The sequence below is a fragment of the Callithrix jacchus genome, chromosome X (genome assembly GCF_049354715.1).
Source record: "Callithrix jacchus isolate 240 chromosome X, calJac240_pri, whole genome shotgun sequence".
In the NCBI taxonomy this organism is placed as follows: domain Eukaryota; kingdom Metazoa; phylum Chordata; class Mammalia; order Primates; family Cebidae; genus Callithrix; species Callithrix jacchus.
Genome location: NC_133524.1, coordinates 47473964 through 47488799, shown reverse-complemented (window position 1 = coordinate 47488799; position 14836 = coordinate 47473964). Strand labels below are relative to the sequence as shown.

Below are 14836 nucleotides of genomic sequence, written 5' to 3'. Positions count from 1 at the left end.
AAGGAATTTTACCAAAACAGTCATAGGTAAAGAAAGGCAGATTTATCAGAGAAAGTACGAAGATAAGTTGCAAGGGTTCAATGGGTAGCACAGCAGAGAAGGGGCTATCTGCATAGAGGCAGTGAGGAGGGAGACCCAGGCATTTGGGATTCCCTCCCCCTCTGTCATTCACTGTGCATCTCAATAGAAGAGAGAGCAGGCCAGCTGGCTCCTCCTTGCTCCGCTTTTTCCTGAAAATAACAGGCTAGGCCTTGGGGAAACTCTCCAGAAGGCACTATTTTTACTTAAAACAAGATCAACCCAGAAACCTTTTCACATGTGAGTCCTAAAACTGTAAACCGGAACCCTTTCATATGTAATTCCCAAAACTGTAAACTAAAACCTTTTCACATGTGAGTCCTAAAACTATGAACCTAAGGTTCTTCCACGTGTAACATCTAAAGTATAAGCCTATATAAAGGCTGAACCTCCCTTTGTTAGACAAGCTTGGCTGTTAGGCACCTATGCCACCTTGCTCCCAGCTGAAATGAATTCCTTCCTCCTGTATTCGGTGTCGGAGAGATCCTTTCCCGCAGCCGCTCCTGCTACAGCAGGGGCTGGAGGGAAGTTTTATAAGGTTGTGCTGGAGAGGCTACCTGCAGAAGGAGGTATTCAGGAACAGGATATGTGCCAGCAGGTTTGCGATTAGCCATCTGTAGAACAATTGTTCTCTCTCACCTGGGACCCCATCCTTCTTGTTGCTTGATTATCAGGACTCCACATTCCATATATTCCCATTCTGGATTTTTTCAGTTTCAGTGATCTCTTTAATTCTGCTCTATGCCACAGGATTTACTTTAGTTTATAATGCCCTCTAGTATCTTGTAAGATGAGTTTTCCCATGTTACCTCTATCCACCAAATACTCTTCATGGTTCATGTATTTTTTTCTGCCAATTAAAATGAATCATTGTACTATAGGCCCCTGATCCCATTTAGCATACTGGTTAAACTGCCTTAAATCTATGGATTAGGTTTAGGGACAATCTGGGTTTTACAGTATTAAGTCTTCACTGAGGAGTAGAGTTTATTTTCCTTTATATAGATGATGTCCAACCTTCTTAGGCTTATTTGTAGTTGTGTTCTTGCTTTTTGAAGTGCATCAATTTTCCTACTATATATATTTCAGTAGTCATCATTCACATGTACGTTACAGCTAATCCAGATACTACAAAGCCCATACTTGGTATCTAGCTAGGATAGAATGCCTAATAGCCACAATACCATTTTCATTTCAGAAAAGGAAGTGATAATGCAAAGGTGGACTCGAGACATTGAGGGAAAAAGGAACCTGGAAGATAGTATGCTAAAGGAAATAAACTAGGCACAGAATGACAAATACTGCATGATCTCACTTAAAGGTGAAATCTAAAAAAGTTGAACTCATAGAAACAGAGAGTAGAACAGTGGTTACCAAGAAATGGGGATGCAGGGGTGTGAGGCAGGAAATGGGACGATGTTGGTCAAAAAGTAAAACCATTCTTTTTTGTTGTCTTGTTAGAGACAGAGTCTTGCTCTGTCGCCCAGGCTGGAGTGCAGTGGTGCAATCTCAGCTCACTGCAACCTGTGCCTCTTGGGTTCAAATGATTCTCGTGCCTCAGCCTCCCGAGTAGCTGGGACTACAGGTATGTGCCAGCATGCCTGGCTAATTTTTTGTATTTTTTAGTGGAGACAGGGTTTCACCATGTTGCCCAGGCTGGTCTTGAACTCCTGAGCTCTGCCAATCCAACGGCCTTGGCCTCCCAAAGTGCTAGGATTACAGGCGTGAGCCACAACGTCTGACCTAAAAGGTAAAAACATTCTAAGATGAACAAGTTCTGTAGATCTAAGGTACAGTATGGGTGGTGATGGATGTATTAGTCGATTGTGGTAATGATTACACAATGCATACATATATCACATTTTAAAAACCCACTGTTTTAGGTATAAAAAAATAAAGACATGTATTTTTTTAAAATGAAAGGAAAACATGGAGAAAAGAGGAGGCACATGTAACAAACCTAATGGTTTTCATTTGAAGGCAGTGGTTTTTAAACGAGCATTTTCACAAAAGGAATTAGAACATCTCAGTATTATATATATGATAAAACTCCCAAATAAATTTAGTCACAATAAAACAAGGTTGCTTATGCAGAATAAAAACCCTTGAAATACAATGTATGTAAAAATATTTTTACTGTAGAGATTTTGAGGATAATTCCTACATATTTAAGAAAAAGGGAAAACTTTGGTTAATATTCAGACTTTATTCAACATCAGAAAATACACAATGAAGAGAAAATCTACAATTTAAATCAGCTTATAGATACATTTACTTTTGGATCACAACATACTCAGCATTAGAAAATTCACACTGGCTGGGTGTGTGGCTCACCCTGTAATCCTGACACTGGAAGGCTGAGGACAGGAAGAGGACTTGAGTCCAGGAATTCTAGACCAGGATGGGCAACATAGCCAGACTCTATCTCTACAAAAAATTTAAAAATTAGCCAGGCATGGTGGTGCACGCTTGTCCCAGCTACTCAGGAGGCTAAGGTGGCAGGGTCCTCTAAGCCCAGGCTATGGTATGCTATGATCACACCTATATATAGCCACTGCATTCCAGTCTGGGCAACAAAATGGCATCCTGTCTCTAAAATAAATAAAGAAGACAATATTTGGCTGGGCGCGGTGGCTCACACCTATAATCTCAACACTTTGGGAGGCTGAGGCAGGCAGATCACCTGAGGTCAGGAGTTCGAGACCAGCCTGGCCAACATATAGTAAAACCCTGTCTCTACTAAAAATACAAAAAAAATTAGCCGGGTGTGGTGGTGTGTGCCTGTAATTCCAGCCACTTGGGAGGCTGAGGCAAGAGAATCACTTGAACCCGGGAGGCAGAGGTTGCAGTGAGGCAAGATCCCACCACTATACTCTAGCCTGGGCAACAAGAGGAAAAACTAAAAAAAAAAAAATATTTGGCTACATGCAATGTTCTTATCACATTAACTGGTATTATGGTAAAGTTACCTTTTGAAAAGTCATCTGGCAAAAACAACTGTTAACATTAGATAACAGTGACTTTGACAAAGCGCTATACTACTAGGATAAAAATGACTGAAGAGATTGGCACAAAATGAGGAACGGGGCTTCGTTTCCGAGAATACCAGCTCCACTCAACACTGGATACTCTCCTGCCTGTGGAAATCTACAAGGGCAGTAGCAGAGAGTGCTGCACGTTTCACAGTGTTGGGAGAGGACAGTGAAAACCAACATTTACCAGGTGCCTGCCATGGGCTATTCCTGGGCTGAGGCTCTAAAGATGTTTCTTTGAACAGTAACAGCAGCCGTCTAGGATAGGTGGTCCTCAGCTATGGCAGAAAAGAGGAGACTGAGGCCTAAGAAGCTAGTAAATGGTGGATTCCAGTCTTCTCTTCCAATGGATTAGTAGACACCAATGGCCCAGGCAGAGTGTTTCTTGATTTTTGAATACAAATGTAGCAGGAGCTGCCGCGGGAAAGGATCTTTCTGACACCGGACACCGAATACAGGAGGAAGGACTTCATTTCAGCTGGGAGCAAGGTGGCATAGGTGCCTAACAGCCAAGCTTGTCTAACAAAGGGAGGTTCAGCCTTTATATAGGCTTATACTTTAGATGTTACACGTGGAAGAATCTTAGGTCCATAGTTTTAGGACTCACATGTGAAAAGGTATCTGTTTCTAGTTTTAGGACTCACATGTGAAAAGGTCTCTGTTTACAGTTTCAGGAATCACATATGAAAGGGCTCCGGTTTACAGTTCTAGGACTCACATGTGAAAAGGTTTCTGGTTTGATCTTGTTTTAAGTAAAAATAGTGCCTTCTGGAGAGTTTCCCCAAGGCCTAGCCTGTTGTTTTCAGGAAAGAGTTTCAGGAGGCGCCAGCTGGCCTGCTCTCTCTTCTATTGAGATACACAGTGAATGACAGAGGGGGAGGGAATCCCAAATGCCTGGGTCTCCCTCCTCACTAACATCATGAATAGCAAATACTGGCATGGCAATAAGAGTGTGCCCTACATCTGGTCACATCTAAAACACCAGTCCCTTCTCTTTTTGCAGGAACACTTGGTCTTACAGAATCAGGATATGGAGAGATGCTGGCCAGGGCCACCGACTAGGTGCTTCTGCAGTTTGCAGTTTCTCTACTGTCCTCAGGACACTGTCATACCATTAACCCTTTCCTGCCTAGTGATAGCGATGTCTGAAGAGGTTATCAGATCACCTCTCCTCTAGAAATAAATAGGTTGGTATCTCTAAACCTGGCCTTGAGTAACAGATGCACATGAAATTCTGAATGAGTGGTAATTCACTGCTCACATGTCCAAGGGACAACAGGCTCTTTTCCTGGGACTTGTACAGGATGATTGGACAGGATTACTTCCCAGGATTTGGCTGTATTGAGTTTGCAGATTTGGGCTGTAACTCATCCAAACTTATCTGGGGAACACAAGTTAAACTGAGAAGAGAAAGAGGAAAAAGACCCATGTTTAAATGGAAATTAAATATGTATCTGATAGATTCCACAAATGTCTTGGACACATCTATGAACAGTGTCTGGCACCAGCTGGCTCCAGCACAGAAAGGTTTGCTGTGTACCTGAGGGAGACTCTGCCATACTTGACCCAAGGAGGCCTGCTTGGTGACCAGGCAGGCATAGTAAGCATGGAGAACACACTTGGTCTCTTTCTCCCAGACCCAGACAGGGAACAGAACTTTCCTCAGCAGGCCATGTTGTCACTGGCTGGCAAAAGCACCTCTCCGCTAAAAAGTAAAAACCAGGGTGTCTAAGATCCTAGGAATCGGACCCGCTCCACTGGGTAGAGAACAACCAAAATGAGGCTTTCTTCCCTCACTCCGGGAGGTTGCTGGCTCTGCAGCCCGGTTCCAAAGCCCCTCTTCCAGGTCACTTCCCCGACTGAGCCAGACCCCTTGCTCTTAGGACGCTGTGGGCCAGGCCGAGGCTCCCGCTCCGTGTGGCCTGCCTGGACCCTACAGGGCCGCGCTCAGAAGATGCCACTGATGCCAGAGGCGCAACTCTTTTTCCTATTCCCAGGAGCGGAAGGCAGAAACAGTGGCCTTGGCGACAGAGGGGTGGGAACACCCCACGTCCACTGCAAGAGAATGAAGTGGAAGAAGGGATTTCGGCTTCCGACCCGGCAGGAGCCTGGCCGCTGGAACGCCCGCGAGGAGTTCGCTCGCCTCTCGCCGCCCTGTCTCCCAGGTACGCCGCCCCGGGCCTTTTGTACGACTCACTGCTGGAAATGGTCACACGCTCCTTCTCCCCTTAGAGCGGACACTGTCAAAACCACTGAAGCTCCCGCCCTGAGGAGCGCCCTATCTGCTAAAGGCCGTGTTGTCCCGCCTCCAAGCCACTGCGCGTGCGCATTGCTTTGACCTCAAGTTCCCAGGGAGCGGTGGGAAGCGGAAGTGCTCGGCTGACCCGGAGGCTGGCGTTTCGTTCACACTGGTTGCTGTCGTCCGTCCCTCTCCGCGCTGAAGTAAGCGGGACGGGGAGATGGTGATGGTTTTGATCGCGGGGCGGAAGCAATGACAGGGGTTTACGGGGCCGTGGGGTCACGGGGCCACGGGTGAGCGCCCTTGTGGGGGCTGAGTGACACTGGCGGTGGGCGCGAGTGCTGGGGGCTAGGTTCAGGGCCAGCTACTGACTAACTGAGTCACTCAGCGCTTGTATCCTCACCGCCTAGTAACGGCCAGGCACTCTTACAGATGTTTCACATTAACCTTCACAGGAACCCTGTGAGGTGTTACGATGATTATTTTCATGTTATAGAGAGAAAACGACACGGTGTGGCTCGGCAACCTGTCCGAAGTCACGTAGGTAGCAAACCCTAGGGATCCTTTCTCCTTTTCTTTTCCTGTACTTTGTTTATCATGTTTATTGTTTCCTATGTGTCTCTTCTGCCAGACTAGAAATCTGGAGCTGGGATTTTGAGATTTTGTTCATTGATGGATTTCCAACACGGAGAACAGGCACATGGAAGGCACTCATTCCTTCGATGAATAAAAGTGTCACAGCAGGCAATCAGTTGGTTCTAAAGCCCGGACTCAGAAAGGCAGGGTTTCGCTCACTGAGGATAATTGAGCTGTGCATGAATGTTAACCCTTAAAGCTAGAATGAGACATTGTCCCTCTGTTGCGTAAAAATCTTTGGGTTTTACCCAACTTCACTGCATGAACGGAGCATAGGTGTTGCTAATTGACTCTCCTGTGGTCATTGTGTTTTCAGGGTCACAGTGCAGACCTGAGACCGCTGCTCACGACTCCAGACTCCAGTTTATCTGTGCCCCGGCTTCCTCACTTAGTCTCAGAAGACCTAGGCTGAGGCCCCAGGAGGAGGTGAGTTCCCTGGGTCACAGGAAGAGATCTGGTGCTACAGTGATGGTCTCAGCTGGGGTGTGTTTGTCTCTGAATCCCTTGGTCCTGCCTCCTTGAACACAAGAGAGGTATGCTGAGCTGAGGCAAGTTGGAGGAGAAGCCTCAGCCAGATCCCAGACCTAGATCCTCAGGGCAGAGAAAGGAAACTCACAATACAGCAGGTCTTAGAAGAGCTGGACCCATAGTAGCCTTGTCCCTCCCTTTAGCTGAGACAGAGCAAAGCTGGCTCAACTTCCAGGTGCCATTGAGGACCATGTGACAGTGCAGTTTGATTTCTGCTGGAGGAGGGACAGGTGAGAGTCACAGGTGGATGGAGGCATGGATGCCCCCCATGGGGCAGGTGCCCTGCTGTGGTACCTGCAAAGGCAGGATAAGGCTGGGAAGGATCACAGCCAGCCACAGAGGACTTGGCCTCTGCTAGCACACCTATTCTCTTGCCATTGGCTATTTCCAAATTTGAGTTGGCCCCACACCATCAATAAAGCGCCTGCTTCCAGAGGAAATGCTGAGTCTCCCTCCAACCTGACCAAAGTGCAGAAAATATATTTTTAGTTGATAGAATTTCAGAGTAGTGCCTGGCGTGGTGGCTCAAGCCTGTAGTCCCAGCACTTTGGGAGGCCAAGACGGGTGGATCACGAGGTCAAGAGATCGAGACCATCCTGGTCAACATGGTGAAACCCCGTCTCTACTAAAAAAAATACAAAAAATTAGCTGGGCATGGTGGCGTGTGCCTGTAATCCCAGCTACTCGGGAGGCTGAGGCAAGAGAATTGCCTGAACCCAGAAGGCAGAGGTTGCAGTGAGCCGAGATTGCGCCATTGCACTCCAGCCTGGGTAACAAGAGCGAAAGTGTTTAAAAAAAAAAAAAAGAATTTCAGAGTAGTCTCTAGGTATGCTGTCATCCAGCTCTGCTGCCTTATTTCGATGCTTAATGAAACTGGATCTGAAGACATGACCTGTTAACCTACACGGAGCTGAACCCTGTTGTCCTGATGCTGTCGCAGTGATTGCTGCAGTATGAAACGGTTACTCTGCACAGAAGCTCCTTGTTGGAACTTTCTTTTGAAAAACTGCCAAAGAAGGAGCCTGGCAATCAAAACACAGATTATGAGAAAGGAGGAAGTGGTGGGGTGGGAACAGGGTAGGTGGCCAGTTAGAGAGGCAGATGCAGGGGAGCAGGCACAGTGGTTTTCAGCCCCTCACAGAACTGAAGCTGCTGGGCTGCTACCCACCCACCCCCGCACCGCACCCCCCTTGCAGCCCTCTTAGCCCTGGTTGGGCTCTTCCTCCAAACCACATCCAGAGATCCTACTCATACACACTTGCAGAGGGTCTTTTCACCTCTAGGAATCGGTTTGATAAGAGGTGATTTTTAATAATTTTTAATTTTTGTTTCATTAGTAATTGATATTTGTTATCAAAAATGCAAATAAACAAGAAAATTGAAATCAATCAAGGTAACCAATGTGAGCATTTGAATAAATGCTGTTTTGAGGCCAGATGTGGTGGCTCAGGCCTGTAATCCCAGCACTTTGGGAGGCTGGGGTGGATGGATCACCTGAGGTCGGGAGTTCAAGACCTCTGGACGTCAAGTGACCAACATGGTGAAACCCCGTCTCTACTAAAAGTACAAAAAAATTAGTTGGGCGTGGTGGTGCATGCCTGTAATCCCAGCTAATTGGGAGGCTGAGGCAGGAGAATTGCTTGAACCTAGGAGGTGGAGGTTGTAGTGAACTGAGATCGTGCCACTGCACTCCAGCCTGGACAACAAGAGCAAAACTACATCTCCAAGAAAAAAGAATAAATCTGTTTGAAACATCATATTTGTACATGTTGCTTAACAAAAATGAGATCCCAGTGCTGCTGCTTTCTTGGAACCTCCTGTTAAACACCTAGGAACTGAAAACAGAGTTCAGAAAGCATCTTTAAAGCCTGTGTAGTATGCTTGTTTGGCATGTGTCATATTTTATACTGAGTCCCCTTTGCTGCACATTTAGTTGCTTCCAAGTTTTTTTTACTTTTTGTTTATTTTTGAGCTGGGCTTTGACTTCATCACACAGGGTGGAGTTCAGGGATGTGATCGTGGCTCACTGTAACCTTGCACTCCTGGGCTCAAGAGACCCTCCTACCTCAGCCTTCTGAGTAGCTGGGACTACAGGCATGCACCACCATGCCAGCTAATATTTTAATTTAATTTTTAGTTTTGTAACGACAAGGCCTTGCTGTGTTGCCCAGGCTGGTCTTGAACTCCTGGCTTCAATCAGTCCTCCTTCAGCCTCCCAGTATGCAGGGATTATAGGTGGAGTTTTCATAGTGGAAATGACAACAGTGAACATTTGGCATCTTTGTGCTAGGAATAGAATTCTTGAGATAAAGGAGATGTTAAGTTGTTACTGGTTTCTGACATGGCTTTGGATACAAGGTCATAAATCTGTCCAGTAAGGGAGACAAAATTTCATGTGCAAGACCCACATGATCTTAGTAGCATCCCATGGGAATAGGCGGAAGCTACCAGGCCTTATTTTTAGATCGTTCTTCCCAGGGTGCAAAGGTAATTATTAGGGTGGTGGTGATGGTCTTATGTCTATACCCACTGAACTCAACACTTCTAATTCTGCCTTTGTAGATCTCCATCCTTTGGAGGAGCACAACAGAATGGCCACATCCCAGGTGAGTTCTAATGTACCCCTAGTTTTTTTCCAGTGAAATTGAGGCAGGGTTTGGAATCTATATAATAAACTTGAAAATACCAATTATCCCCTCTTCTCTGGCTGTTTTCTGTTCAACTTCTCCTCAGCCTCAACCAGGAGAGAGGAAAAACAGAAAAAGATACCTCTCTCTACTTGTTCTTCCGGGAACTGTACCTCATCTTTTCTTTTTCTCCTCAGAGAAGGTTGTTTAAATACATAGATTCATCTTGCTTTTTCCCCTTTCTTCACTTCTAGATCACTTGGTCTTTTTTTACTGTGTTTAAGAGAATAAGTTTGTGTATAATGTTTTAATGTGCATAGAAGAAACAAGTAGCCAATAAAGTTTCGATTTCTTCTCCCCCCAGTACCATGTTCCTCCTGAGAGATGCCCACTGTTAACAGTTGGGTGAAACTGTGGGGGTAGATGTATTTATTGTCAGTTTAATGAACTAAAAATATACACATATGTATTTTTTTAAGCTTTTACACAAATGGCATCGTACTCCCATACCCATCTTGCTTTTTGCACCTGATTATATCCTGGGTGGTGTTCCTTGTCAATATATAAAGACTGTTTTAATTCCTATTTCATAGTATGGATGTATCATGTAACTATTTTTCTATTCACAGGTATTTAGGTTTTTACTTTCTTTTCCTTTTATTTATTTATTTTTTGAGACAGAGTTTTGCTCTTGTTGCCCAGGCTGGAGTGCAGTGGTGTGATCTCGGCTCACTGCAACCTCTGCCTCCCGGGTTCAAGTGATTCTCCTGTCTCAGCCTCCCAAGTTGCTGAGATTACAGGCAGATGCCACCACACTAGGCTAATTTTTGTATTTTTAGTAGAGACAGGATTTCACCATATTGGCCAGGCTGGTCTCAAATTCCTGACCTCAGGTGATCTGCCCGCCTCGGCTTCCCAAACTGCTGGGATTACAGGTGTGAGCCACTGCACCCGGCCTAATTTCTTTTTATTATTGTAAACTGTGCCTCATAAACAACTTTCTCTGTATCTGCTTGCTCTGTAGTACCAGTGTTTATGGAGGTTATACCTGGAAGTCAAGTTTTGACTAAAAGGTGCTGAGACTTAAATTTGCCCTCTGAAATCCTTTATAATTACTCCTTTCACTAAATGTAAAGACCAGATAATTTCTGTGTTCCACTTTTCCAGTCTATTAAAGATGAAAAGGCACCCAATTCATTTTGGGAAGCCACTTAACCTGAAGTTTGAGGAAGATACTACAAAAAAGAAAATTACAGACCAGTTTCCCTTAAGAATATGGATGTCAAAATTTAAAAAGTATTCTGAATAGAGCACTAATAAATTGAACATTTAAAAGTAATGCATACACATGATAAAAATTTAAATGAAAGCTTTGTTCAAGAAAAGGCAAAAAAATAATTCTCCCATCCTCAAGATGCCTTCATTTTTTGGTACAGTTTTTCAGAGAATATATATGCTTATCTGTCTGGATGTATGAATCTCTTTTTCTGCTCACTCCTGTAAGTGCTAGCTCTCGCTCTCACACTCCTTTTCTCTAACAAATTCGAGCTCATTGTGGTCCTTTTGGTCTTGTCTTCATGATCATTCCACTTTACTTGTATTTGGTTGTCCCTAGGGTTTCTCAGTGTGGCACTATTGTCATTGTGATTCCGACCATAATTTGTTGTCGCTGCTTTCCTGTGCATTGTATGTGTAGCAGGGTCCCTCATCTCTCTCTATCTCTACTAGGTGCTGGTAGAATCCCTCTCCAAGTTTTGGCAACCAAAGTGTCTCTAGTCATTGCCATATATCCCCTAGGGGACAGAATTATCCAATGTTTAAACCAGTCATCTACCTCGTTTGCAAAAGCAGCTGCTTGGTATTTCATTGCATGGAGATGCTAATATTTATTTACCTTTCTCCTAGTGATGAACATTTCAGTGATCACCAATGGTCAATGAAAACAAAAACATTTAAGGTATTTCTAGTCTTTTTTTTTAAATTTTTTATTGCATTTTAGGTTTTGGGGTACATAAGCAGAGCATGCAAGACAGTTGCGTAGGTGGTATTTCTAGTCTTTTCCTGCTATAAACAGCATAGCAATGTACAGTACATTCTGTTGCCTGCATGTGAGTATGCCAGATGTGAGATTTCTAGGTCAGCTTTATGTACATCATGAATTTTGATTAAGAACTGTCAAATTGCCCTCCAAATAGAATATACTGATATGTGCTCCTAGCAGCACTATATGCCTTTTCCCATAAATGGGCAATCAGAGTGCATTATCCAGTGCTTTGATTTTTGCCATGATGTGCTATAGGAGAAGTGCATTTTAATTCACATTTGCTGAATTTGGTGTCTTTTGATATTTTTTGTTTGTTTTTTGGAGACAGGGTCTCACTCTGTCACCCAGGCTACAGTACAGTGGCATAATCACAGCTCACTGCAGCTTTGACCTCCTAGGCTCAGGTGATCCTCCTGCCTCAGTCTCCTGAGTAGCTGGGACCACAAGCATGCGCCACCACACCTGGCTAATTTTTGTATGTTTTGTAGAGATGGGGTTTCGCCATGTTGCTCAGGCTGGTCTCGAACTGCTGACCTCAGGTGATCCACCTGCCTTAGCCTCTCAAAGTGCTGGGATTACAGGTGGGGGCCATTGCACTAGGCTATTTGTTTGTTTTTTGAGACAGAGTCTTGCTGTGTTGCCCAGGCTGGAGTGCAGTGGTGTGATGATGGCTCACTGTAGCCTCAACCTCCCAGGCTCAAGCAATCCTCCTACCTCAGCCTCCCAAGTAGCTGGGAATACGGGTGCATGCCACCACATCTGGCTAATTTTACAATTTTTATAGAGCTGAAGTCTTACTGTGTGGGCCAGGCAGTTCTCCACTGCCTGAGTTCAAGCAGTTCTCCCAGCTTGGCCTTCCAGTGTGGTGAGATTACAGGTGTAAGCCACTGTGCCTGGTCTTCTTTTCATTTTTTTAAACCACCATTTGTACGTCTTTATTTCAATTATTTATTCTAGTCATTTTTCCCCTTTTCTCTTGGGTGTGGAATTAATTTGTTTGCAGGATATTGGCTCTTTATGTTAACTCAAGTAAATAAGATCTCTGTCATATATGTTACAGATATTTTTTCATACTTCATTTGCTTTGACTTGTCTTATTCATTTTGGGGCGTGGACACTTACATTTCATTAATGTGGTCTAATTTCACAATCTTTTGTGGCTTCTAGATTTCTTGTATTGCTTATATAGGATTCTGTGAGCCAAGTTATGTGGAAAACGTGGTTACTGAATGATGGTGGCACAGTTGAATCTCTGTATGGAAACAAAGACTCTTCTAGTGAATTCTAGATTGGATAAAACCTAAATATATATTTGAAAAATTAGGTAAAAATTTAGAAGGATATATGTATAACTTTCTGTAGTACAAGAAACTTTTTTTTTTTTTTGAGATGGAGTCTCCCTCTGTGGCCCAGGCTGGAGTGCAATGGTGCGATCTTGGCTCACTGCAACCTCCACCTCCCGCGTTCAAGCAGTTCTCCCACCTCAGCCTCCCAACTAGCTCAGACTACAGGTGTGCGCCACCATGCTTGGCTAATTTTTGTATTTTTAGTAGAGATGGGGTTTCACCCTGTTGGCCAGGCTGGTCTTGAACTCCTGACCTCAACTGAACTGCCTGCCTCAGCCTCCCAAAGTGCTGGGACTACAGGCATGAACCACCACGCCCGGCCCTGGAAAAAGCATTTTTAATGAAGAAGGAAAACCCAGAAATCGTAAAGAGAATGATTGTCAGATTAGACTGTATTAAAATGTTAAAAACTGTAGAGTCAGAAGACTATGTGAGGCCAAGAGAAAATACATGCAAGGCAAATAATACACAGAGGATGTAATATGAACAATGATTTTAAAAAGACCAGAAAATGTGGTAGAAAGGAGTCAAAAAGGTAAGGCAGGGTATTTATTTATTTATTTATTTATTCATTCATTCATTCTTGAATGAATGAATGACGGCGTTTCACTCTGTCGCCCAGGCTGGAGTGCAATGGCATGATCTTGGCTCACTGCAACCTCTGTCTCCCGGGTTCAAGCGATTCTCCTGCCTCAGCCTCCTGAGTAGCTGGGATTATAGGTTCCGCCACCATGCCCAGCTAATTTTTTGTATTTTTAGTAGAGACAGGGTATCACCATGTTGGCCAGGCTGTTCTTGAACTCCTGACCTCAGGTAATATGCCCACCTCGGCCTCCCAAAGTGCTGGGATTATAGGCGTGAGCCACTGCACCTGGCCAAGGCTGGCAATTCATATGGAAAAAATGTGATGCCATTTGAAACGATGTTTACTTTCCCCAGTTTTCAAGCCAGGAAAACAGGGCCGATTTTCATTCCACCCTTTCTGTTGCACTCCAACAAATGCACCCAGTCTCAGCCCTTCTACTAACTGTTTGCCTTTGAGAAATGTTTTGTTTTACATATATACAAAGCCACAGAATTTTGCATGGGTTGTTTTTAATGAAAATATGCTCCTGGCCAGGCGCGGTGGCTCATGCCTGTAATCCCAGCACTTTGGGAGGCCGAGGCGGGTGGATCACGAGGTCAAGAGATCGAGACCATCCTGGTCAACATGGTGAAACCTCGTCTCTACTAAAATACAAAAAATTAGCTGGGCATGGTGGCGCGTGCCTGTAATCCCAACTACTCGGGAGGCTGAGGCAGGAGAATTGCCTGAACCCAGGAGGCGGAGGTAGCGGTGAGCCGAGATTGCGCCATTGCACTCCAGCCTGAGTAACAAGAGTGAAACTCCGTCTCAAAAAAAAAAAAAAAAAAAGACAAGAAAAGAAAAGAAAATATGCTCCTACTATGCTTTTCTGAAATTGGCTTTTTTTCCTTTGGACAAAAGTATCCCAGGTGTCCTTATATGTGAGTCCATTTTTATCATGACAGTTCCAGAGTATAGATGTAGCAATTTATTTAACCACTCTCTAGTCCCAGCCCACATGCAGATTATTTACCAATCAGGTCATTTTTATCATAAGCAGTATCACCTGGTAATAGAGCTGTTCTACCATTTTTGGGTTCCCAGGAACACAGGACATTTAGTGCTTTCTTTCTTTTTTATTTTGTGTGTGTGTGTGTGTGTGTGTATGAGAGAGAGAGAGAGAGAGAGAGTGAGTGAGAGACAGGGTCTTGCTCTGTTGCCCAGGCTGAAGTGTCGTGGCATGATCTCGGTTCACTGCAACCTTTGCCTCCTGGGCTCATGTAGTCCTTCCACTTCGGCCTCCTGAGTAGCTGGGACTATAGGCATGAACTACCATGCCTGGCTAACTTTTTATTTCTATAGAGATGGAGTTTCACCATGTTGCCCAGGCTGTTCTCAAATGCCTGAGCTCAAGCGATCCACCTGCCTTGGCCTCCTAAAGTGCTGAGATTATAGGCATTAGCCAGTGTGCCAGGCCTTTTAGGGCTTTCTTCTGCTTTTTGCTACTACGAATAGGACTGCCTTGGACATCCTTATGTACATATAAGCATTTCACTAGGATAGAGTCCTGTAAATGCAACTGCTGGTTAAAGTAAGAAACAAATACCTTTAATAGGTACAGCCAAATTATGTATCAACCAGCTTTTTTTTTTTTTTCTTCTTTTGAGACAGAGTTTCGCTCTTGTTGCCCAGGCTGGAGTCTAATGGTGCAATCTTGGCTCACCACAACCTCTGCCTCGTA

The 14836-nt window shown here is 44.5% G+C and overlaps 1 protein-coding gene across 16 annotated transcripts in view; it reads left to right on the top strand.

Moving 5' to 3' along the window:
- Window positions 1-5496: 5496 nt before the first annotated feature.
- ZNF674 (zinc finger protein 674) overlaps window positions 5497-14836 on the top strand; it is a 40873-nt gene continuing 31533 nt past the window's right edge. For 7 of the 16 annotated variants that reach the window (XM_054251403.2, XM_035289522.3, XM_008989186.5 and 4 more), the window contains exons 1-4: window positions 5497-5552; window positions 6302-6411; window positions 9076-9119; window positions 11046-11097. In XM_054251403.2, the coding sequence (XP_054107378.1) occupies window positions 11077-11097 (21 nt within the window). In that variant the 5' untranslated portion in view covers window positions 5497-5552; window positions 6302-6411; window positions 9076-9119; window positions 11046-11076. Of the gene's footprint in view, window positions 5643-6301; window positions 6412-9075; window positions 9120-11045; window positions 11098-14836 lie in introns of all 16 variants that reach the window. The other 9 variants (XM_035289528.3, XM_035289525.3, XM_035289521.3 and 6 more) reach the window with 3 other exon arrangements.